Here is a 26,145-nt window from a genome sequence, read left to right as displayed (position 1 = left end):
GGATATCCCTCAGATGAAACGGCTGTGGTAATTACTAAGGCAGTGAAACTGATCAAATCACCTGTGCAAAATAATGGGAAGCCTGAAAACGTGACCTGTTTGGGGGTACTTGAAGACTGGAGTTGAGAAACATTTCCTTTAAACCACTTTTGGTCAGTCCTGACCGCTGCAGTCCAGGAACTTCTCACAAGAGCTGCCATTTTGAAGTTATCTAGTCCCTTGACCCAGTTATTTGGCCCTTGTCAAAGTCACTCAAATTGTTATGCTTGCCCATTTTTATTTTTTGCTTTCAACACATCAACTACAAGGACAACACGTTCACTTGCTGCCAAATATATCCCACCCACTTTCAGGTGTCATTGTCACAAGATAATCAACGTTCTCCACTTTACCGGTCAGTGTCATACTGTTCTAGCTGATCATTGTAAATGTTTGTTTGAATTTACTAAAACCATACAAGGAAAAAAAAAAGAAAAATCAGGCGAGACCTTCCTGGCAGGCCTTCTTATCAGGGTGTTGATGTGGTTTTATATTTTTAGGGATGGTGAGTGCCGAAAACCCCTTTGTTACGGTTACTGAGGCTATCTGCTGCCCTTGCATGTTGAATAGCTAACAGCCATAGCTTATCAGGCAGTAAAAGGAGCCATGACTTTCACAGCTGAAGCCTGGCTCTGGGTTGTGTGTCATAACATGCTTATTTTCCACACCATTGCACACCATTGCACTCACTTTACGAAAGAATTTGAAAGGCACCGTGGAATGACAGGGCTTTTTTATTATTATTATTATTTTCTGCTTGCAGATGCTGCCCTTTCATGACACATACCTTTCAGGGTCTCTGGATAGTGTAACCAGGCAGCCTGCCTCCCATTTATTTTCTGTTTTACATGCCAGGCAGCCCCTGTGACAGTTGGGGGGCGGCTTTATTAACCATGGGACTGTCAGGAAGGTCAGCTTTGTTGCAGGGCTCCCTTTGTAACCTAGAGGCAGAACTCTGATTTATGTCTCTTGAGTTCAGAGAGTAAAAATAGTTCCTTGAGTGTGAAAACTGTTAGATGTGGGACTGAGCAAAACAAACAGGGAACTTCAATGCAAAACAAATATCAGGGGCTCAGGCTGCTTAAGCAAATGTCAGGAGAAATGGCCCATCTGCCATCTTGCTGGCTTCCACATTGCGGATGTAATACTTTAGTGAGGTCATTTTATGAAGTGTTAAAGGCTAAGGGACAGGGAAGCGAGGGGGGGCGAGCGCTACAGGAAAAGTCGCCGCTATACTGACCTTGGATAAATAGATTAAATGAGTGTTGTTTTAATTATGTTAGTTCCTTGAATATAAATACATCATTATAAATGTGTTATTTACTAAAGAACAGGCCTGCTTTAATCATTTCGTAGTTTTTTTCTTGTAGCATTTGATTGCACAGCGTCTTAAAGCTAGGTTTGGTCTAGATCCACTTTAACTGCTTCAGCCCCAGAAGATTTGACTGCTGAATGACCGGGCCATTTTTTTGCCATTCGGTACTGCGTCGCTTTAACTGACAAGTGCGCGGTCGTGCTGCACTGCACCCAAACAAAATTGACGTCCTTTTTTTCCCACAAATGGAGCTTTCCTTTGGTGGTATTTGATCACCTCTGCGGTTTTTATTTTTTGCGCTATGAACAAAATAATTGTGACAATTTTGAAAAAAACACAATATTTTGTACTTTTTGCTATAATAAATATCCCCATTTTTTTTTTTTTTAAAAAAAGCTAATTTTTTCTCAGTTTAGACCGATATGTATTCTTCTACATATTTTTGGTAATGAAAATCGCAATTAGCATATTATTATTATTATTATTAATAAACAGGATTTATATAGCGCCAACAGTTTGCGCAGTGCTTTACAACATGAGGGCAGACAGTACACTTATCAATACAAATCAATACAGGAGGGATCAGAGGGCCCTGCTCGTTAGAGCTTACAATCTAGAAGCATATATTGATTGGTTTGCGCAAAAGTTATAGTGTCTACAAAATAAGGGATAGATTTATAGCATTTTTATTATTATTATTATTTTTTTTACTAGTAATGGTGGTGATATGCGATTTTTATCGGGACTGCGACATTATGGCGGACATATCGGACACTTTTGACACATTTTTGGGACCGTTGGCATTTATACAGCAATCAGTGCTGTCACTGGCAGGGAAGGGGTTAACACTAGGGGGGTGATCAAGGGGTTAACTGTGTTCCCTCTCTGTGTTCTAACTGAAGGGGGGATGGGACTGTCTAGGGGAGATGACAGATCGCTGTTCATACTTTGTATGAAGACACGATCAGTCTCTTCTCCCCTCAGAGGACCGGGATCTCGGTGTGTCACGAGCGATCGTAGGAGCCCTGCGGTCATCACGACTGTCGGGCACTCGCATCGGCTCCGGGGGCGAGCAGCGGGCATGCGCCCCTAGTGGCCACAGGGCGAAGCGATCTTACATAACGTCATTTTGCCCAGCTGTGCCATTCTGCCGCAGTAAAACTAGCGGTAATAAATCCGAAACAAAAAAATGTAATATATTGCAACTTACCAATCATTAGATGTGCTGCATTCATTTTCTTTTTTTAGGCTTTTTTCCCCTCTCTGTTTTTACCTGGTGATCTGGCCAGTAACATACCACCTGTATTAGAGTGCCCCCCCCCCCCCCCCCCACACACACACTCTGAACAATGGAGCATAGGGGGCACAGCAGATAGCATCATTGTCAATTGGGGAGGGGGGGTAGTTTAAATGTACTAGCACACATATGTCCAACACAGGACCCACAGGCTCAATCTGGCCCACCAGGCCTTCGCATGTGACCCCCACACCAAGTTTTGCAGCCAGATTGTACAGTATAGGTCTCACCCTCCGCTTCCACTCCCGGCTGTCACTTATAAACACAGAAGACTTCTGTGTTTATAAGGGACAGCTTTGCTCCCAAAGTTTCCTGGATCTAACAGATTCCTGCATGTACTTATGGCAGGGACAGATCTCCAGAACCTGAGAGAGAACAATCTCCCTGCAAGGTGAGGCAGAGCTGTCTATACAGGGAGGTACTAGAGCTGAATACATGGGTAATACAGCCACCTATACAGGGAGGTAGTAGCGCCGAATACAATGGTAGATTACTAGAGCCGGGCCAGTTAGGAGAGAGTAGAGATGTGGAGAAGCTTTGGGGGGCGGTGTGGGGGATTTGGGTTGCACACTTTGCATCGCACATTCGTAAACCCTGCACTCTGTACACAGCGTACCCATGAACTCTGCACTCAGTATGTAACACACTCCTGAACCCTACACTCTGTATATAGTGCACCCTAGGGTTGTCCCGATACCACTTTTTTAGGACCGAGTACAAGTACCGATACTTTTTTTCAAGTACTCGCCGATACTGATTACCGATACTTTTTTTTTAATGTCACGTGACCGTGTTTTTTTTTTTTTTTTTTTTTTTTTTTTAACAGTTTTCTTTTTTTTTTTTTTGGGGAGGGGGGGTAAACGGTGTATGTGTGTGTGTGTGTGTGGTTTTTTTTTTTTTTTTCACAATTTTTATTTTTTACTATAATATTTTTTTTATTCTTTATGTTTTTTTTTTTTTTTTTTTTTTTTTTTTTTTAATCAGCCCTGTTGGGGGGCTTTGGTGAGATATCAGGGGTCTTAACAGACCTCTGATATCTCCCGCTTGAGACAGAGAAAGAGACAGAGGATAGAGATTCCCCAGTCCCTTTCTCTGCAGCCTCAGCTGCACTGAGAATGAATGGAGAGAAGACAGCGTCTCCTCTCCATTCATAAACTGAGACATCGTAATCACAGGAGATTACAATGTTTCAGTTATGTGAATGGACAGTCAGCTGACTCTGTCCATTCACACAGCGGAGAGAGACAGCAGAACGGAGGGGGACAGAGAAGGAGAGGGGAACGGAGGGGACAACGGAGAGGCACAGGGAAGGAGAGAGGAACGGAGGGGGACAGCGGAGAGACACAGGGAAGGAAAGAGGAACGGAGGGGGACAGCGGAGAGACACAGGGAAGGAAAGAGGAACGGAGGGGGACAGCGGAGAGACACAGGGAAGGAAAGAGGAACGGAGGGGGACAGCGGAGAGACACAGCAGAACGGAGGGGACAGCGGAGGGGGACAGAAAAGGAGAAAGGAACGGAGGGGACAGCGGAGAGACACAGGGAAGGAGAGAGGAACAGAGGGGGACAGCGGAGGGGGACAGAGGAACGGAGGGGGCATGGAGAGGGATTCAGTGACAGTCAGCGGTGACCGATCACCGCTGTATGTCACTAAAGCTGCTGAAAGCCGCTGGGGGAGAATCTTGTAACTCCCCCATGCGCCGATCACAGCTGACTTCCAGGTATCGGGGGAAGCATCGGGAGCATTTGCCCGAGTACAAGTACTTGGGCAAATGCTCGGATATCGGTGCCGATACCGATACTAGTATCGGTATCGGGACAACCCTAGTGCACCCCTAAACTCTGTATGTAGCGCACACCTGAACTCTGTACATAGGGCACCCCTGGAACTATACTCTGTACATAGTGCACCCCTAAACTCTGCACTCTGTATGTAACACACTCCTGAACTCTGCACTCTGTATGTAACACACTCCTGAACTCTGCACTCTATATGTAACACACTCCTGAACTCTGCACTCTGTATGTAACACACTCCTGAACTCTGCATTCTGTATGTAACACACTCCTGAACTCTGCACTCTGTATGTAACACACTCCTTAACCCTGCACTCTGTATGTAACACACTCCTGAACCCTGCACTCTGTATGTAACACACTCCTGAACCCTGCACTCTATATGTAACACGCTCCTGAACCCTGCACTCTGTAATCTACACACTCCTGAACTCTTCACTTTGTAATCTACACACTCCTGAACTCTACACTCTGTAATCTACACACTCCTGAACCCTACACTCTGTAATCTACACACTCCTGAACTCTGAAATCTGTACGTAACACACCCCTGGACACACTCTGTACATATCACATACTAGATACAACTAGCCCTTTGAGGGCAACCATAATGCTGATGCGGCCGTGATGAATTCGAGTTTGACACCCCTGTACTTGCAGATTTAAATACACTAACAAATTGAAGCCAACTCCAGCTCACACTTTATAATCAGTTACAAAAGGTTTTTTTTCTTTTGGGATAAAGGTTTTACATAAATAAAAACTGATCATTGTAAGCACCCCTGTCAGTGTTCAATAGTTTGTCTCATCCCTATAAACTGAGACATATGTAGGCAGGCGTGTTCTTTTAAAACACAGCTGACTTACTGGCTGGATCACCAGATAAAAATAGATAGAGAGCCTGAAAAAAGAAAACCAATGCAGCCATCACATCTAAGAATTGGTAAGCTGCAATACAATAAATGTTTGGTTTTGGGTTTAATACTGCTTTAACCGTCATGCCTAAGCCTTTTTCTGACATTTGTTGCTTACAAGTTAAAATCCGTATTTTTTGCTAGAAAATTACTTAGAATCCTCAAACACTATATATATTTTTAGTAGAGACCATAGAGAATAAATTGGCGACCGTTTAAATATTTTATGTCACACCGTATTTGCACAGCGGTCTTTCAAAACGGAATTTGTATGAAAAAAAGACATTTTCCTGAATGAAAAAAAACAATAACGAATTAGTAAAGTTAGCCCAATTTTTTTGTATAATGTGAAAGACGATGTTTTACCGAGTAAATAGATACCTAACATGTCAAGCTTTGAAATTGCACACACTCATGGAATGGCGACAAACTACGGTACTTAAAAATCTCCATAGGCGACACTTTAAAAATGTCTACAGGTTACCAGTTTAGAGTTACAGAGGATGTCTAGAGCTAGAATTATTGCTCTCGTTCTAACGATCGCAGCAAAACCTCACATGTGTGGTTTGAACACCGTTTACACTTGCGGGCGCGACTTGCGTAGGCGTCACTTCTGCGCGAGCACTGAGGGATGGGGCGCTTTTAATTTTTTTTTTTACACTGTCTCTTTAAAAAAAAATCTGATCATTTTTATTGCTGTCACAAGGAATGTAAACATCCCTTGTGACAGTAATAGTCAGTGACAGGTACTCTTTATAGAGGGATCTGGGGACATGCTAGCCGCATCAGTTATCCCAAGAAAGCCAACCGCTGGCTCTAAAAAGCAGTACCGGTACAACCCCTTCAAGCTGAGGCTGCATATTTGCCTACGGTCGGCATGAAGGGGTTAAAGTAACCTTGTTGAAGACCATACAAGTATGGGTAGCTTGCAAAAGAAGATTCTTTTTATTATGATACAAGATTTATATAGTGCCATCAGAGGGAGACAGTACAGTTACAATACAGAACAATACAAGAGGGGTTAGTGGGCCCTGCTCATTTAGGCTTACAAACTAAAAGAGGAAATTAACACCTTTACGATCACCTAACATGTATATACAGTGGTAAATGGGTGGGCTTTAACAGCTACAGGCTGTATATATGTGTCACTAGGAGGCCAATATTCTGTGCTGAGAGCATGCTTCCAGCATGGAGACTGAGCTGTCACTGACAGCTCCTGGTTTCCGCTAATGGTTGGTTGCTGGCAGGACCAGCTCCCGATCATGTGACCACTGTGACAGCCAATTACAGTGGTTACATGATTAGATGGTCTTTCCCACCCCTCCCCGCTGCCTTTCACAACTTTTTAAATTAATGCAAGGGTGAGTGGGAAGGTGTTAAAGCGGAGTTCCACCCAGAAATGGAACGTCCACTGATTCAGTTCCTCCCCCCTCCGGTGTCACACATTTGGCAACTTTCGGGGGGGAGCAGATTCCTGTCTAATCCAGGTATTTGCTCTCACTTCCATCAAAAGATCGCTGCAGTATCCGCGGCAATCTACGCCAGTGTTTCTCAACTCCAGTCCTCAAGGCACACCAACAGGTCATGTTTTCAGGATTTCCACTATTTTGCACAGGTGATTTGATCAGTTTTCACTGCCTTAGTAATTACCACAGCCATTTCATCTGAGGGAAATCCTGAAAACATGACCTGTTGGTGCGCCTTGAGGACTGGAGTTGAGAAACACTGATCTACGCCATGTCTGGCCCCTCCTCCGCCCCCCCCGCCGCTGTCTTCTGGGAGACACAGAGGTCCCAAAAGACAGCGGGGACCACTCAGAACATGCCGCGCGATTCACGCATGCGCAGTAGGGAACCAGGCTGTGAAGACGCAAGGCTTCACTTCCTGTTTCCCTTAGTGAAGATGCCAGTGCCTCCACCCGGAGTTGAGGGGCAGGTCGGCTTCAGGTGAGGACATCGTGGGCGCTCTGGACAGGTAAGTGTCCTTATTTTAAAAGTCAGCAGCTGCAGTATTTTTAGCTGCTGACTTAAATTTTTTTTTTTTTTCAGGCCGAACTCTGCTTTAATATTAACATGCCGTGGGTGGCCATTCTCCTTATTTTTTATTTCTTTTTCAGGTATTTATATAGCAACGACAGTTTACGCAGCACTTTACATATATTGTACATTGACATCAGTTCCTGCTCTCAAATAACTTCCAATCTAAGGCCTCTATCTCAAATGCATACATACATACATACATACAGTGCATCAGGAAAGTATTCACATCGCTTCACTTTTTCCACATTTTGTTATGTTACAGCCTTATTCTAAAATGGATTAAGTTCATTAATTTCCTCAAAATTTTACAAGCAATACCCCATAATGACAGGATGAAAGAAGTTTGAAATCTTTGCAAATTTATTAAAATTAAAAAATGAAAAATGCCATGTACATAAGTATTCACAGCCATTGCTCAGTACTTTGTTGAGGCACCTTTGGCACCAATTACAGCCTCAAGTCTTTTTGAGTATGATGCTACAAGCTTGGCACACCTATTTTTGGGAAATTTCTCCCATTCTTCTTTGCAGAACCTCTCAAGCTCCATAAGGTTGGTTGGGAAGCATCGGTGCACAGCCATTTTCAGATCTCTCCAGAGATGTTCAATGAGGTTCAAGTCTGGGCTCTGGCTGGGCCACTCAAAGACATTCACAGAGTTGGCCCATAGCCACTCCTTTGTTCTCTTGTCTGTGTGCTTAGGGTCGTTGTCCTGTTGGAAGATGAACCTTCGCCCCAGTCTGAGGTCCAGAGCGCTCTGGAGCAGGTTTTCATCAAGGATGTCTCTGTACATTGCTGCATTCATCTTTCCCTTGATCCTGACTAGTCTCCCAGTTGCACCCGCTGAAAAACATCCCCACAGCATGATGCTGCCAACAACATTCTTCCCTGTAGGGATGGTATTGGCCAGGGGATGAGCAGTGCCTGAATTCCTTCAGACATGACGCTTGCCATTCAGGCCAAAGAGTTCAATCTTTGTTTCATCAGACCAGAGAATTTTGTTTCTCGTGGTCTGGGAGTCCTTCAAGTGTCTTGGAAAACTCCAGGCGGGCTGTCATGTGCCTTTTACTGAGTGGTGGCTTCCGTCTGACCACTCTACCATACAGGCCTGATTGGTGGAGTGCTGCAAAGATGGTTGTTCTTCTGGAAGGTTCTCCTCTCTCCACAGGGAAACTCTGGAACTCTGTCAGTGTGACCTTCGGGTTCTTGGTCACCTCCCTGACTAAGGCCCTTCTATGATCGCTCAGTTTGGCCGGGCAGCCTGCTCTAGGAAAAGTCCTGGTGGTTCCAAACTTCTTCCATTTATGGATGATGGAGGCCACTGTGCTCATTGGGACCTTCTATGCTGCAGAAATTCTTCTGTACCTTTCCCCAGATCTGTGCCTCGATACAATCCTGTCTCAGAGGTCTACAGACAATTCCTTGAACTTCATGGCTTGGTTTGTGCTCTGACATGCACTGTTAACTGTGGGACCTTATATAGACAAGTGTGTGCCTTTCCAAATTATGTCCAGTCAACTGAATTTACCACAGGTGGACTCCAATCAAGTTGTAGATTCATCTAAAGGATGATCAGAGGAAACAGGATGCACCTGAGCTCAATTTTGAGTGCCATGGCAAAGGCTGTGAATACTTATGTACATGTAATTTTTTTCGTTTAAAATTTTAACAAATTTATTAAAAATAAACTTCTTTCATGTTGTCATTATGGGGTATTGTTTGTAAAATTTTGAGGAAAATAATGACTTTAATCCATTTTGGAATAAGGCTGTACATAACAAAATGTGGAGACACTGGAGCGCTGTGAATACTTTCCGGATGTGCTGTATACTATGGTCAAACTAGACAGGGACCAGTTAACCGACCAGCATGTTTTTGGAGTGTGGGAGGAAACAGGTGTACCTGGAATAAACCCACACAGGCACAGGGAGAACATGCAAACTCAAGGCAGGTAGGGTCGTAGGTGGGATTCAAACCAATGGCCCCAGTGCTTTCAGATGCAGTTACTTTCATGGTTGTGTAGCCACAAGATGGTCAGGGTGCCCATGCTGGCCTGTGTCCACAGCCAAAAGTGCCTACAAGGGGCTTGTGAGCAACAGAATTGGACAACGGAGCAATTGAAGAAGGTGGCCTGGTCTGATGAATCACGTTTTCTTTTACATCACGTGGATGGCCCAGTGCATGTGGAACGCTTACTCGTGGAGGGGACGGCACCAGGATGACTTCTTCACAGTATGTGAAGAAGGCAAGCCGGTAGAGGCAGTGTGATGCTTTGGGCAATGTTCTGCTCAAAAACCTTGGGTCCTACCATTCATGTGGATGTTACTTGACTCGTACCACCTACCTAAACATTGTTGCTGGCCAAGAACACCCCTTCATTTAAATGGTATTCCCTAATGGCAGTGGCCTCTTTCAGCAGGATAATGTGCCCTGCTCCACTGCAAAAATTGTTTAAGAATGGTTTGAGGAACACAAGAATGAGTTCAGGGTATTGACCTGGCCTCCAAATTCTACAGATCTCAATCCAAACGAGCATCTGTGGGATGTGCTGGATAAACAAGTCTGATCCATAGGGGGCCTACCTTGCAACCTACAGGATTTAAAGGACCTGCTACTGATGGCTTAGTGGCAGATACCACAGCATACCTTCAGAGGTCCAGTGGAGTCCATGCCTCAAAGGGTACGGGCTGTTATGGTGGCAAAAGAGAGACCTACTCAATATCGGGTGGGTGGTCATAAAGTTATAGCTGATCGGTGTATATCTCAAGGACTCTAGCAACTAGATCCTTGCACCTGAGTTATCAGGTCTGCTCAACTATAATGGGCAATATTCCTTTTACAGGTACTTAGCGCTGTCAATTTATGCAGCACTTTACATATTTATTATACATTAACATCAATAACATTATAAGGGAGTTTTAAGCTGGCCTTACAAAGCGTGAATTTCGTCTGATTCCTGCTGAATAAGGATGAGTTTGGACATGTTTTGGATCCTAGTCCGAACCCAGGTAAGTAAGCCCACCAAGAATCTGTCACCTGTGCGGTGCAATTCATCAGCTGCAGAGGCATTCCTTGCCCCACAGCTGTACTTTTCCCTTGTAGAGTGCGGCTGTTGGGTGTTGGCTGAATTCCTCAGCTGCTTATGATTTATAATTGAGACAGTAAGAGTCGGTTCACACTGGGGCGACTTGTCAGGCGACTTAGCCACCTGACAAGTCGCGTTCCGTTCTGTATAATGGAACCGTTCTAATAGGAGCGACACAAGTTGCTCCGACTTAGAAAAAGGTTCCTGTACGACTTTGGGGGCGACTTGCATTGACTTCTATATAGAAGTCGTTTTGCAAGTCGCCGCTGCTGTCGTGTGCAGGTCGCCTGAGGCAGTCGTGCTGCCTCAGTGTTAACCAGCTCTTAAGATCACAGCTTCCTGCCGGCCGTCTCAGGAGGGTTTGGACTAGGATTCAAACGCATCCCTAATGCTGAATCTGCTGTAAATTTGATCCGTGGGTGGTTTTGTCAGCACCACCTGACTTAACAACAGTCAGTTTCAAAAATGAAGGAGCCCAGTGAAAAATTGTGGCAAAGATGCAGTCACTATTTGGGTATTCAGCTCTTTTTTTGTTTTGTTTTGTTTTTTTCCAGTAGATTTTTATTGAATGTACATTAAGTTATATGAGCACAAGACATAACAAAAATAAATCCCACAAAAGAATATCAACTACATGATGCATTGCCATTGAGATGTACATACAAATTCAAAACAATTTATATTGATAGATCTCTAAAAGAAAACCTTGGGTAATCATATGTAAGTCCCTAGAGTATTGTAATACTGCTTTTTTAAAATTTGTCCAGATTTTCCCACACCTGGGTTAATCTGACACTCTTCAAAGAATGAATCACTAGTATGCATTTTGTAAGTGCAATGTTGTAGGACTTATAGTGGTGACCTCTGAGAGGTTTCGTACTTGAGGTGTTAAGCTGTTTGATTGCAATAGTGGGCAGTGTAGATTCTTAAGCAGCGTGAATGGGGGAATTAATTGATTTTTATTTTGTTATCGCTAGCATTTCTCTTTTTAGGTATTATATTATAGATGTATCAGTAAGGGTAAAACTACTTGGTGAGAGCGGCAGAGCCGGGATGTTTTCATGGAAACCTCACCAGTGAAGTCTCCATAAATGGGGATTGTCCACCATTAACCACTGATAAAGGGTTTATGAGTTTTGAGTGGTCCGAATAATGTATATATTGTTTTCTCTCGGTGTGTCTATCTATAATTTAACATTAATTAAAATAATCTTTTTTGTCATGTTTTAGTCCCACAGGAGAGTCAAAGCTGCACCCTAGCTTGTACCTTCTGCTGCTTATCCTGAGTAAGCTGTACCCTTCTCCCATGGATGGCACCTACTCAGCCCTTAGCATGGCACCTTTCATCCCCTTCATCATGAGGTAATCCCTATCACTGCATTTTTGGCTTTTAGTAGTAAAATGTGTTTATAATTATCTATTCATTTTCTAATGTTGTTGGTGAAAAAGGTTTAGCTGTTTCCTATATCAGCCAAATAGGCAACATCTTTAAAGAATAATTACAGGCATCAGCATGTTACACATATTTACATTCATCCAGCTTGGACCAATATAACTATGTAAGTGACAGATGTGGCCGATGTCACATTGGAAGCTGGAAATCCCTGAAGTAGGTGATCTCCACTTGCTTCCAGTTCCAGTTGATGGCCTAATACATTGTGAATATAAGAGGTCAACTGCTCAGCATGGCCACCATTCAGAGAATTCTTTGCAACTTCTGAATGAATGTAAAACGTTCTCTGATTGAACAAGGTGGAGACGTGGGGTGATGATGTCAGACCGGCATTGCAATAGCTATACAAACATTAGTTATATTTGACAATATGATAGAGGCTTGCTGCCTGCAAACAGTGATTCCTGTAGCGACTCCGCCTCCTCTCAGCTCCTCTGTAGATCAGAAAGCAGGCTCTGTGAAATGTGTGACACAGCAGTGCCTACTCACAGGGCATAGTGTCACAATTCAAGGAAGGAAGTGTGTGGGGGTCTTCACAAAGTAAGCTTACCAACTTCAAGATCGTTCAGATCAATAGGAGTAGGCTAGAAATAATTGAAACACAATTTACCATAAATGTATAAAAAAAATTAAATCTTTGTTCTTTCTTCTTCCTTCTTCTTTCTTCCTTCTTTCTTCTTCTCTTCTTCCTTCTGTTTTCTTCTTCTGTTTTCTTCATCCTTTTTTTTGCAAAATTTTGACCATAGATATACTTTAGGAAAGTGTTTACCCTAAATATGTTGTTTAGGGAATCGCCCTATAAGGGGCCCGCTGACACTTACATTTTAGGGCCTGAAAATGCATCTCGATTAGAAACCATACGCATTGTATTGTGGCTAATTCACATCTATGTGTTACAACTTTGTCCATATTTCAAAAACAAGACATCTATTTATGCATTTACATGCCTAAATTCAGGGAGTTTAGTAGAAAATGCCCAAATTGCTTGTATTTTGTTAATCTGTGCCATTTAAACCCATCTGCATCGAAAATCTTTGTTCTGAATGTTTCTCCCTTACTTTAATATATGACCGGGGAGTTTCCAAAATGTGAAGAGCTGCATTCTCCACGAGCTCCGCTGGCTTTCTGGAAAATATCCGTATTCACGGGAGATAACCCCCTAATTTCTGCCCTGATGACACCTGGATGAGGCGCAGATCCTTGGGTGCGCAGTCTGGTAAGGGGAAAAGGCTTAAATATCCCCCGATCGCTGAGGTTCCACCGCCATCTCCCTGCACGCACGTGGAGACACGATCCAGGCGCTGCTCCCACATGGCCTCCCAGACAAACACCATGGAACCGGCTGACTCCAGGCCTCCTTGGCTAGCAGAGGTGATGGCGGCAATTGCTACGTGCCAATCTACACTTACTGCCAAGATCGAGTCAGTGGAACTGGACGCAGGCCTCATACGCCAAGACATGGACAAGCTCCACTCCAGAGTGACGGAGACAGAGCAGCGGATCGGTCAGACAGAGGATGAGGTCCTGGAACAATCGGCGGCCCTCCCCACTCTCCAGACCAAGGTGAAGGCCCTCCAGTACAGGGCAGAGGACACAGAGAACAGGAACCGAAGGAACAACCTTCGTATAATTGGCCTGCCTGAGGCAGCTGAGGGGGGGAACCCGACAAGCTTCGTGGAAGGCATTCTCCGCACCCTCCTCCCTGATGCCCATTTCCCCCCCCCCCCCACTACACCGTGGAGAGGGCCCACCGCGCCCCACCTAAGCTTGTCCCCTCAGGAGCTCCCCTGAGAACCTTCATCTTCCAAATGCTGAACTATCGGGACAAAATTCTCCATGCCTCCAGGCTGCTGGGTGAATTGCACTTCCAAAACAACAAACTGATGATCTTCCCGGACTACTCCGTTGAGACGCAAAAGCTACACAAATTGTTCAACTCGGTGAAAGCGGCTATGAGGACCCGCAATATCCGCTATAGCGTGCTATTTCCAGCGTGCCTTCGGGTCCAGGATTGAGAGACAACACGCTTCTTCCATTCACCGAGGGAGGCTGGTTGGATTCCCTACCACCAATCCATTGATCCAGATACCAGTGAGTTCTTTATCTCCTTATGACACTACTCTTTGGGTCGCCCCGGTCTGCGACATGCCTGTCCATTTCCCTGCACCTGTTGTCCCCTTTGAGGGTTTGGCCCTCAGCCGCTTGCCGGGACCCTCATTATGAGCAGACTTCCTCCTAGTTCTCCTTCTCTTTTTTTCAGTATACAGTACAAGCCTGCTGTAGATAGCAGTACAACCTGAAGCTGGTTTTATTATTGTTTCCTTTAATGGGTTATTCATTTTTATCTCATTTTTGGCAGTTTTGCAATGAAGGAATTCTGTCATGACAGACTCTCATTGCTGAACTCTCCTTCTTAAAATGCTATTTGACTGGCTGACATTGTGACATACTGTCTTTTATAGTTTCAGATACTGGTCAAGAACAAATATGCAACTAAGTATTTCTGATTTTTTTTTTTCTCCTTTTCATTTTGCCTACAAGCTTGTTCTACCCTAGTGGTTCAGAAAGTACTGAAGCCATAAGCTCAGTATACCAGGAAGTCAGCTATACACCACAGTACAATTATTTAGATACAATATGTATACACTATACTGTCAAAAGTTTTGGGGCGCCTGCTTTTACACACACATGCAATGTAATGACATCCCAGTCTTAGTCCGTAGGGTTCAATATTTAGTTGGCCCACTCTTTGCAGCTATAACAGCTTCAACTCTTCTGGGAAGGCCGTCCACAAGGTTTAGGAGTGTGTCTATGGGAATGTTTGACCATTCTTCCAGAAGCTCATTTGTGAGGTCAGGCACTGATGTTGGACGAGAAGACCTGGCTCACAGTCTCCGCTCTAATTCATCCCAAAGGTGTTGAGGTTAGCACTCTGTGCAGGCCATTCATGTTCCTCCACCACCAACTCACACATCCATGTCTTTATGAACCTTGCTTTGTGCACTGGTCCAAATCATTTGGTGGAGGGGCGAATTATGGTGTCAGGTTGTTTTTCAGGGTTTGGGCTTGGACACTTAGTTCCAGTGAAGGGAACTCTTAAGGGGTCACCATACCAAGGCATTTTGAACAATTTTATGCTCTCAACTTTCTGGGAACAGTTTGGGGATGGCCACTTCCTGTTCCAACATGACTGCACACCAGTGCACAAAGCAAGGTTCATAAAGACATGGATGAGTGAGTCTGGGGTGGACTACTTGACTGGCCTACACAGAGTCCTGTCCTAACCCTGATAGAACACCTTTGGGATGAATTAGAGTGGAGACTGCGAACCAGGCCTTCTCATCCAACATCAGTGCCTGACCTCACAAATGCGTTTCTGGAAGAATGATCAAACAATCCCATCGACACACAACCTTGAAGAATTGAAACTCATAGCCGCAAAGGGTGGCCAATGGCAAATACTATGTGATTTGTTTTAACTAGTTCCTGTGCAAAATGGTAAAGTGTACACAACTTCATAATAAGAAATGTAAATCATGAAAAATTAGTGGACTTTGTAAAGTTTAGAAATCGTCTATTTTTTAAATCTTTGACTTTTGTTATACCGTATGTTCCTTTTTTTTTTTTTTTTCTGTTTATGCCGAAGTAAAATGTTTTCCTGACTCTCTTTAACTTGATCCAACTTCCACAGCAGGCCAGGGCCCCATCAGTGTTCTGGAAAGCTGGGACCCAGCTGGGGATGCTGAAGAAAGTGTAGGAAAAAATAAAAGCGCCCTCAGGATGTTCCCGCTGGGGAATCACTATAGCAATCGGATTACAGCACTTCAAAGAGGGGAATATTCTTTCTTAAGTACTAATTTAAAGGGAAACTCCTGTTCTAAATAAAATCTGTCAAAAAAAGGGCCCATTTGTCATCAGCCTGCGTCTTACTGCTACCAAGAAGATGCTAAGCAAGCAGAGAAAATCCTCAAATGCTGCTATCCATATCGTGCAATGCATCTTATACCTTGTTCTGGCTTTGTGTCCTCCTAGTGAATTATGACGAGCTCCATACAGATCTTGCTCATCTTAGATATTCTCTCAGCATGTGCTGCAAGTGGCAACCTTGCAAATAGGTTTTCTTTAGAAATCTAACCACTCTATAGTATTAGAAACTATCTATGTTTATTTTTTAGTTTCTTTTTAAAATATCACATCCCAGTATGAGTGATGCTTCTACCTAGGTCCTTGTATTTAAGATGATAGATCATTTGAAACGTGGTTCAAACTCTATCTGTCTGAACATTTTCATGATCTGTTCACAAGGCTTATCGTCCTCCTTATTCCTCTATAAGGCTAGATCTTATGTTGTAATGACTTTTGATAATGATAGCAAACTTACTGTCATTATATGGGTGACTTGTTTGGAGCAGGAGACCCGGTCATGCTGGGCCTTTAAACCATTCTGCAGTGCAAATGGGAAAAGCATTAAAAAAAAAAACAAGTAGTCTAAATGCTTCCTTGCAGTGCTATTCCCTCCATACCGGGTCTATTCTGGCACTTCTCTCCTACATGTAAAAATCATCATTTTATTGCTAGAAAATTACTCAGAACCCCCAAAGATTATATACAGGTATGTTTTTTTTAGCAGACACCCTAGGGAATAAAATGGCATTCATTGCAAATTTTTATCTCGCACGGTATTTGCGCAATCATTTTTCAAACGCCTTTTTTTTTGTGAAAAAAAAAAACGGTTTCATGAATTAAAAAATAACAGAAAAGTGAAGTTAGCCCAATTTTTTTTTGTATAATGTGAAAGATGATGTTACGCCGAGTAAATAGATATCTAACATGTCATGCTTTAAAATTGTGCACGCTCATGGAATGGCGCCAAACTTCGGTACTTAAAAATCTCCATAGGCTACGCTTTGAAAATTTTTACAGGTTACCAGTTTAGAGTTACAGAGGAGGTCTAGGGCTAGAATTGTTGCACATGCTCTAACGCATGCGGTGATACCTCACATGTGTGGTTTGAACGGCGTTTACATATGTGGGCGGGACTTGCGTGTGCGTTCGCTTCTGAGCGCAAGCTGCTGGGGTCAGGGGCGTTTTACATTTTTTACATTTTTTTTATTTTGCTTAATTGTTTTATTTTTACACTTTTTTTACATTTTAATTTTTTTGATCACTTGTAATAGGAATCTATTGTGACAGGTCCTCTTTATGGAGAGATGCGGGGGTCAATAACACCCCCACATCTCTCCTCCAGGTTGGAAAGCATGAGATTGAGAAAAAAATTCACAGATCTCCTGCTGACAGCCGCGATCACGGCTTTGTTTACAACCGGGAACCCGGGCGCAACGTTATGACGTCACGCCCGGGCCTCCAACGGTCATAGAGATGACTGGTGACCATCTGGTCACCGGAAATCTCTATCATCGTCATCCGGTGCCGGACGATTATTTCTCCTGGCCCCCGATGGCACGGGAGAGCCCGGAGAAGCACCGGATGGCAGCGGGAGGGAGGGGCTGTCCTCTCCCGTCGCCTATAAGAATGATCAAGCGGTGGAACCGCCGCTACGATCATTCTTATCGTGCACAGAATTGCCGGCTGGAAAGAATGATATCTGAATGATGCCTGTAGCTACAGGCATCATTCAGATATCCCCTGACAAATTCAAGGATGTCATATTACTATGGCCCGGTAGGGAAGTGGTTTTAAGCCCGGGTTCACACTGATGCGGTGCGGGACACCCCATGTAATTCGCACAGGTATCGCAGCACATTCCCGTGTGAGTTACATGCAGTGTTTCTGGGGTGAGATTTAAGCCATGGATTTATATGGCTCAAATCGCACCACATTCGCACCAAACTTGTGCAGGACACGTTTTCGTCTGTACCAGAATCAGGTTGCATTCTTCAAATCACACTGTGTTTTGCAAACCGATTTCAGGGTGTCATTAACTTAAAGCGGTAGTAAACCGTTGCAAAAAAAACAAAAAACCTGTTGGGCTTAATGTACACAGAACATTTTTCCAACCTCTCCTGAACGATTTAACTTGACAGATAGTAACCCAAGTTTAAAACGTCCATTTTGCCGCGTTTAAAAATGCCGCATTTAGCGGCGTTTTGCCACATTTGCGTTTTTTTCTAAATAGGCAAAAATAAAAAACACCTGTAAACTAAATGCGGCTAAACGCGAGTTACTGCGTTTAGACGCGTTTGGTGCTTGAAATGCCTCTAAACTCAGCGTCTGAACTCTTTTTTGCTTTCCAAAAAAGGCCTCTAAACTCAACTGCCTGGAAAGGACTATAAACGACCCTGTGTACATGTACTGATAAGATAACATAGAGGAGAGTTCAAGAGCAGTTGAAAAAAATGCCCAACGGCTCCTAAACGTCCGTTTAGCAGCAGCAGTGTACATGAGGCCTAAGACAATGCCATAAAGTGCTAGTATGCATCACATGCTAGCACATTATGAAATATTTACCTTAGAATGAAGCCTTTCCAGTGGCGCCCGGTCACTGCTGAGAGGGCTGTCATCTTACCCTGGCTTTTCTCGGTTCCGGCAAGAATCTCTGAAGGTCCGGCATACCAGAGCACATGCGCCGGTGATGTCAGTGGCTGGTAAATATCTCCTAAATGGTGCGCGTTTAGGAGACATTCATTTTACCTACAGGTAAGCCATATTATAGGCTTACCTGTAGGTAAAAATAAGAAAGTGGGCTTTACTACCACTTTAACATACACTCTGCAATCGGTTCGCATGAACGCGTTGCGATTTTCACTGTGAATTCGCACTGCACCTAGGTGTCCGTTTATGAAGCAGTGATCAGCGGTGATCCCAAGGATCGCCGCTGATCAGAGTCCATAAACAGATTATTAAACAGTGATAATCGGGGGAGAACATGTTTGAACTTGTTCTCCCGCCGATTATCTCTACACACGTGAACTGTGTGTGAACTGAGGCTAAGTGTTTTTCATTCACTTGCAATGTGCCTTTCAACTTAATAGAATATGTGACTAGGAGAGCTGATTCCCCAGCGCAGTCCCCTCCCTCCCGGCACGTCATAGCTGTTTCCACCTCTGGGAATGTCTAAATACTCTGTGCTGGCCCAGCTACTCTGCCTTCTCCCCCACCCTCCACACACCTAAATCAATTTTATGTAGCTGACTGGGGAATAGCGCAGTTACTTGAGTGACAGTAGATATGATGGAGATTGACTTGACTTTGTACTTTAGAGATGAGTTGCCACCCTGTGAACCTATTCAATTGGATGAAATAGGTTAGCTGCTGCATCTTAACTAAGTAGAATTTGCATTGATAGGATTCGGGTGATCAGAATACACACTGGGTTGTGACTTGTTGTGAAGCTGAATGCAAAACGAATGGTCTCAGCTGTTGCTCTGCTATGCTGACTGACAAAACATTGATTCTTTACGCCTTGCAGAACCAGTACCAACATAAAAAAAGAAAAAAAACAACAATTTATTAAAACTCTCCCATATGCAATCATAAAGTTTGCACATTTAGACTCTTTAACATCTTGTCTTTGCGCAACCAGGCTTTAGCTGAAAGTTGTTTATATGTGTAGTGTACGGTATAGGAGTTATGGCTTGGTAAACTTTTCAGAACTTTGAAGAAGTCAAATACACACATTTGTCTCTGAAAACATAACATCCAGTCTGTTCAATTTGCATACAGACACATTGGGAACTGGTGAGAGAGCTATTCTTCAATTGCTGATACTGCTAGCAGGGACTGCGCAACTGAGAGCAGAACACCAAGTGTACCTAATCCATACTGCACCTATTCCAAACCAAGACTACATCTACAGCCTGGGTCAGCAACCCATCGATCACGATCTACCCGTCGATTGCGGCCAGGTGACAGGTAGATCGTATCACATTGCCGACCCCGGGCTGAACTGCTCCCCCCCAGTACTGGGCAGGCCAGGGTGAGAAGTCCAGGGTTTAGAAGGAAAGGGCCGGGTGTGCGGAGCGCTGAAGGAGAGATCCAGGTGGGCAGAGCGCTGAAGGAGAGAGCCGGGTGGGCGGAGCACTGGAGGAGAGAGCTGGGTGGGCGGAGCGATGGAGGAGAGAGCCGGGTGGGCGGAGCACTGGAGGAGAGAGCCGGGTGGGCGGAGCGATGGAGGAGAGAGCCTGGCAGGTGGAGTGCTGGAGGAGAGAGCCTGGTGGGCGAAGTGCCGGAGGAGAGAGCCTGGCGGGCGGAGTGCTGGAGGAGAGAGCCTGGCGGGTGGAGTGCTGGAGGAGAGAGGCGGGCGGAGCGCTGGAGGAAAGAGCCGGGTGGGCGGAGCACTGGAGGAGAGAGCCGGGTGGGCGGAGCACTGGAGGAGAGAGCCTGGCGGGCGGAGTGCTGGAGGAGAGAGCCTGGCGAGTGGAGCGCTGGAGAAGAGAGGCAGGCGGAGCGCTGGAGGAGAGATCTGGTCGGGCGAAATGCTGAAGGAGAGATTCGGGCAGGCGGAGCGCTTGAGAGAGCTGAGTGTTCGGAAGAGACTTGCCCAGGCACTGAGCTACTGAAGCAGCAGATGTGGGCTCACTGGGGCTGCTGTCGGATCAGGAAGGAGAAAACCCGGCAGGGGAGGAGGGAGGCGGGCGTGTGGAGCAGTTGAGGAGACTTTGCTCTGGCACTGAGCTACCTCTCTCACTGAAGCAGCACAGCAGATGTAGCTGCACTGCATACACTCCTTAGCAACCAGCTATATACAGCTACACTGTATATAGCTGGTTGCTAAGGAGGGGGCCGGGAAGCCGGCCGCCGCGTCCTTAACAACCGATGGGCCATCAGCTGTCAGCGGACTTCCCTGCTGACAGCTGAATATAAAAAAAAACAATTGCCGGCTAAACAAAAAAATTGTGAAGAAAAACAGCGTGGGGTCTCAGTCCCCCTTCCACCCCCCCGGTCCATACCAGGCCCTTGGGTCTAGTATGGATTCGGAGGGGGACCCCCCCACGCCAAAATAAAAAAAAAAATAAAAATGGCGTGGGGCTCCCCCAAAATCCATACCAGACCCTTATCCGAGCATGCAGCCCGGCAGGTCAGGAAAGGGAGGAGACGAGCGAGCGCCCCCCCCCCCCCTGAACTATACCAGGCCACATGCCCTCAACATGAGGGGGGGTGCTTTGGGGCAGGGGGGGCTCTGCTCTTCCTGACAACCCTGGCGGTGGTTGTCGGGGACTACGAGTAGGGGCTTATTGGAATCTTCCAGATTCTGCCCCCCCATGTGAATGAATATTCACCAAAAGAAAGTAGTGTAGTGTGAAAAAATACAGTAGACTTTTTTGACAAGTCTTTTATTAAAAATATCTTCTTTTTTTTCCATTCAGCTGTCAGCGGGGATGCCCGCTGACAGCTGATGACTCATCGGTTGTTAAGGACACAGCAGCCGGCTTCTCGGCCCCCTCCGTACCAACCAGTTATATACAGTGAATGTACAGCTAAAATTAAAAAAAAACACATCGCAAAATGCAAATTGCGTCACAAATCGCAAGTAAAAATGCGGTACGCACGTTTTGGATGCGGGTCTATTGAAGTCTATTACATGCAGAACGCTGCATTTTGTGGAAAAAAAAGTTCTTGACCCTTTCCAAAAACGCAGAGGCACAAAAATGCATTTATGTGAACGTGTACCATAGGAACAAAATACATCAAAAAACACTTTAGTGTGAATCGAGCCTTGAATGGGGAGCAGATGTGGTAAATTTGGTGTTGTCGCTCTCACTCTATCATACTGGTTACTGGAGGTTCAACATGGCACCTCATGGCAAAGAACTCTCTGAGGATCTGAAAAAAAGAATTGTTGCTCTACATAAAGGAGGCCTAGGCCAGTGATGGCAAACCTTGGCACCCCAGATGTTTTGGAACTACATTTCCCATGATGCTCACTGCAGAGTGCATGAGCATCATGGGAAATGTAGTTCCAAAACATCTGGGGTGCCAAGGTTCACCATCACTGGCTTAGGCCGTCTATGGCCGTGGGAGAGCTACCTGTCAAAAACATGTACCCGCTCCCCCCAAATGTGGCACTGGAGGAGGGTGACGAGTCAAATAAGTGGAGATTCCACTTTTGTGTGGAACTCCACTTTAAGCCTAGTACACACAATATGAAAATCGTACCAAAAAAAATACCGCTTTCAAATTGATCGTACAATAATCTTATCGATACAGTACACAGCTTTGTCCGAAGGGACAAACACAAAAATTTTGTCGCATGTTTCCAGATTGTACTATTTTCGTTAAACCAGTTCAGTTTTCATCCCAAAATGCAATACATTACATCACTTTTTATTCTGTCGTATGAGATTTTTCGTAACTTTAGTAACCTCTTCCTTTTCGATATGGAGACCAGCATACAAAAAAAAAAAATGGGCGATCATTTGTCCAATAATCTCATCGTGTGTAATGGGCTTTAGGCTCTAAGCCTTTTAAGTGTCCTTTCTTTTGTCACATCTTGTAGTAATTTTGTATATATTGTGTTTTTTTAATTTTGTTTATTATAGTATCAAAACGAAATATTAAAAGTCGCCTTAATATTAAAAATGTTGCATATTAAGATAATGCAGTCTCCTGTCCATTGAAACTATAGGGTCCTTTTACTCTGTCCCATTGTCTCTTGCTGGAAAAAAATGCTATTTATACAGCTTAATAGTTAAAGCTCAAAACTACATACAAATCAGGTAGTGAGTCATCTTCGCTGACTCTTATCTCTTATCCCTTATCGGACAACTTAGTTCAAGGTTTTATAGTCAGACATACAGAGTGGAAACAATGGGATACTGTTGTATTTCCCATGGTGCTTTTGGAATCTTTTCTCATGCACCTATAACAAGATTATGACTTCAAAATAAATACAACTGATCACAAAATGCTTATAGTTTTCCCTTTTAATCTAAATTTCATATCACTTTTTAAATAGAAAAAACTTGAAAAAACTGTCTCGGACCCCCTTTCAAACAAGAAGGGACAAACTAAGCCAGAATTGGGATGTCCAGAGCCGCATGCCGCAAGCAAAGTCTTAGGACATCCCAATTCTGGCTTAGTTGGTCCCTTCTTGGGCCACCATACGCTTGCGCTCCATTGTGGAGCGCGGGCGTGGCCATCGCGTGTCGGCGGCGTGATGATGCGTGATGCGGCCCCGCCCCTCATCGCTGGGTGACGTGTTTGCGCCGCACGCTGTGTTGCCGGGGGACTCTAGGGAGGTACAATGGCGCGAATATCTTGCGCGGTATCCTCCCTCTTATACTGCACTAGCTGATTCCGATCGCGATCGGCATGGCAATTGGCTTTCCCTTTCACACAGGTGCTCATTAACCAGCCCCCAGATCCCCTTTGGTGATACTGAGGGAGCGTCCGGTTGTGAGCACATTCTACTTATTGCAAAGGTCAGCTTATTATCTTTTTACAGGTTTTGGCACTCTTTGTTCTGTATTGATATACTCTGAGTTTTCGAGACATATGATTGTTGAAGCCTGGTTTGTTTGTGGGTTACATTTCCCAACAATGCTATTTATACTACCTTTTGTATCATTTGTAACAGCAATGGCTCCAGTCTGTTTGGTAGGTGAATACTATGTGCCCCGCCACACTTGAGTCCTCCTGGTGGAGCAAGCCACAGTCCTCAGTTGATTTGGGTGTTGGGAGGGTTCGGATGGGGGCTGTCCCTTTGACCAATAAGTTGCCTGACCTTGCTCAGCCCCTCCAGACATTTGTGTTATATGATTGCTTTGCCATGTAAGCAAGCTAACTCATGCATTACATTTCATGCTTGCATTATGTGTCGCATGGTCAGCTATCTTGCTGAACATTTATCAAAATTATTACATTGTATTAAGATGAATTGATATTTATATACTCCTTTTCTCTTGGTAGAAACTTTATACCCATTTTGAGTCAATAACATAAAACCTGTGAAGAAGGACTTTGAGTCCGTAACATGTAAGGTGTTATTCACAGTGTATTGATCAGCGCCAGTCCTTTGCACAGGATGGTGTTTTTCCTACACAACTGTATCAAATATGGTTTTATATATTGTATGTATTGTCTGTACATGTATAACTTTGACATGATGTAATACAATTTATACTTTTATACTACAGACTTCATCTGTCTATTAACAACCCTTAGGGCAGTGATGGCGAACCTTGGTACCCCAGATGTTTTGGAACTACGTTTCCCATGATGCTCATGCACTCTGCAGTGTAGTTGAGCATCATGGGAAATGTAGTTCCAAAACATCTGGGGTGCCAAGGTTCGCCATCACTGCCTTAGGGGTTCTTCACTGTACCTCAGGTACCAGGTGTGTTTTTTCCATGGTTTGAGCTTGGTAGACCTTTCTAGAGGTAGGACACCTACAGCAGTAAGGGTGCACTTTTATTTGTGGTGGCAGTTCTACACAAGGGTGGGAACGGTGATGGACACTTACTATGTTTATGAACTTTTTAAGAAGAATTCACTGGTTTAATCACATGGATTTTTTTTCCTTTCCTTTTTCTTTTGTTTTGTCAAACATCATTGGTGTTTCTATTGCAGGATTTATATTTACTGATTATCGCATTTGAATTTTGTTTATGTTCTATTGTACTGTGCCAATACTTCATGGTTGAGTTGCTGCTTCTTTACACTACTGATTGGTTGTTCACAAACACAAACGCAGTTTAATTGCACAATTTCCAAAGACAGGTGGCCTGTTTTCTGCTTTGCAACTAGATATGGAATTACCTGTAAAAACTTCATAAGCAAACATCCACCAAAAAATGGTGCACAACGGGGCATTAGAGTCCTGTGTACACTTGTACTTCTCCGCATTGCCTTATTTGTGGCAGTCACATGTCATTATGTTGGAGATTGCAGCATTATGTGATCAATTAATCCAGGTAATCATGCTGACAATTTCATTACAAGGCAGTGGAATAGGTGGGAGTTTACTGAGAATCCATGACCAGTTTTGAGTGCCTTCCAAATCTATGGGTTATGTAACTGAAAGCTTTGATAAAACTAAATGACGTTAATGCCAAAAAAGACTTGCAGATTAGCATGGTACACAAAGTTTTTATACATTTTTATAAAGCTGAGTGTAGTCAAAATAAAAACACAAAAAAACGCACAAGAAATAGGATTTGCTAATATTAAGCTTTGTCCCTTATGCTGCTGGCTCCTGGTTTTCTTGAAATTTTCCTCCATTGAAGAAGCTGGTACTACAGCTTCTTCAGCTGTGAATAAAACGTGATTTATAAATGGAGGGGCGGATCTTTCAATCATCCACCTGTCCCCTATTCGTAGATCCTTTTTCATTCATCTATGCTGTAGTACCGGCTTTTATGAAAGGAGGAGGGGGCAGAATATTTTCCGAGATCATTTGACTGTAGCGGGTGATGTAGATTGATTAAAGTGATTGTAAAGGTTCTTATTTTTTTTTTTTCATATACAAATAACAAACATGTTATACTTGCCTGCTCTATGCAAGGGTTTTGCACAAAGCAGCCCAGACCCTCTTCTTCTGGGGGGCCCTGCTGGTGCTTTTGGCCCCTCCTCTTCATCAGGTGCCCCCACAGAGAGCTGCTTTTTATGGCGGCACCCGTGCAGGCGCGCTCCCAAGTCCCGCTGCTGCATCCATTGACACAGACAGCAGAACTCGGCCCTGCCCCCCCGCTCTCGTCTCACTGGATTTGATTGCCAATGGCTCCCGCTGCTATCTAACTATCCAATGAGGACAGAGACAGTGGCCGGAGCCGATGGGCTTGTGCTCATCGCTGGAATGAATGGGTTCAGGCAAGAAAAAAAGAGGGGGGGCTCTGGGGGCAACTGCAGCAAAGAAGGTTTTTCCTCCTAATGCATAGAATGCATTAAGGGAAAAAAACGTGACTTTACAACTCCTTTACAACTTCTGCAGCAGGGAGCCTGGATTGATAAGTGTGCCTTGCTGGAAAGACGATTGCAGCAGAGAGCCTGGATTGATATGTATACCTTGCTGGAAGGACGACTGCAGCAGGGAGCCTGGATTGATATGTATACCTTGCTGGAAGGATGACTGCAGCAGGGAGCCTGGATTGATAAGTGCGCCTTGCTGGTAGGACGACTGCAGCAGGGAGGCAATGATTGAAGAGTTTACCGTTCTGAGGGGGGCGGACTATGGAGAGGCATTTTTAATCTGTCGTGAATGGACAAGCGAAGGTGTTTCTTTTAAGGAAACCTTTATTGAATGGAACAGAAAGT

The 26,145-nt window shown here is 44.3% G+C and overlaps 1 protein-coding gene across 5 annotated transcripts in view; it reads left to right on the top strand.

Annotated features, from left to right (window-relative positions):
• The window catches only part of THADA (THADA armadillo repeat containing), a 904,047-nt gene that overhangs the window by 404,932 nt on the left and 472,970 nt on the right, over positions 1–26,145 (top strand). For all 5 annotated transcript variants that reach the window (XR_012244018.1, XM_073628459.1, XM_073628460.1 and 2 more), the window contains exon 28: positions 11,712–11,843. Coding sequence is in view for 4 of the 5 variants with exons in the window: in XM_073628459.1 (XP_073484560.1) it covers positions 11,712–11,843 (132 nt within the window). In the remaining variant the exon portion in view is untranslated. The remainder of the gene's footprint in view (positions 1–11,711; positions 11,844–26,145) is intronic.

This window comes from Aquarana catesbeiana, linkage group LG04, assembly GCF_042186555.1.
Source record: "Aquarana catesbeiana isolate 2022-GZ linkage group LG04, ASM4218655v1, whole genome shotgun sequence".
NCBI lineage: Eukaryota > Metazoa > Chordata > Amphibia > Anura > Ranidae > Aquarana > Aquarana catesbeiana.
The sequence above is the reverse complement of the archived record's forward strand: the minus strand, read 5'-3'. Positions and strand labels throughout refer to the sequence as shown.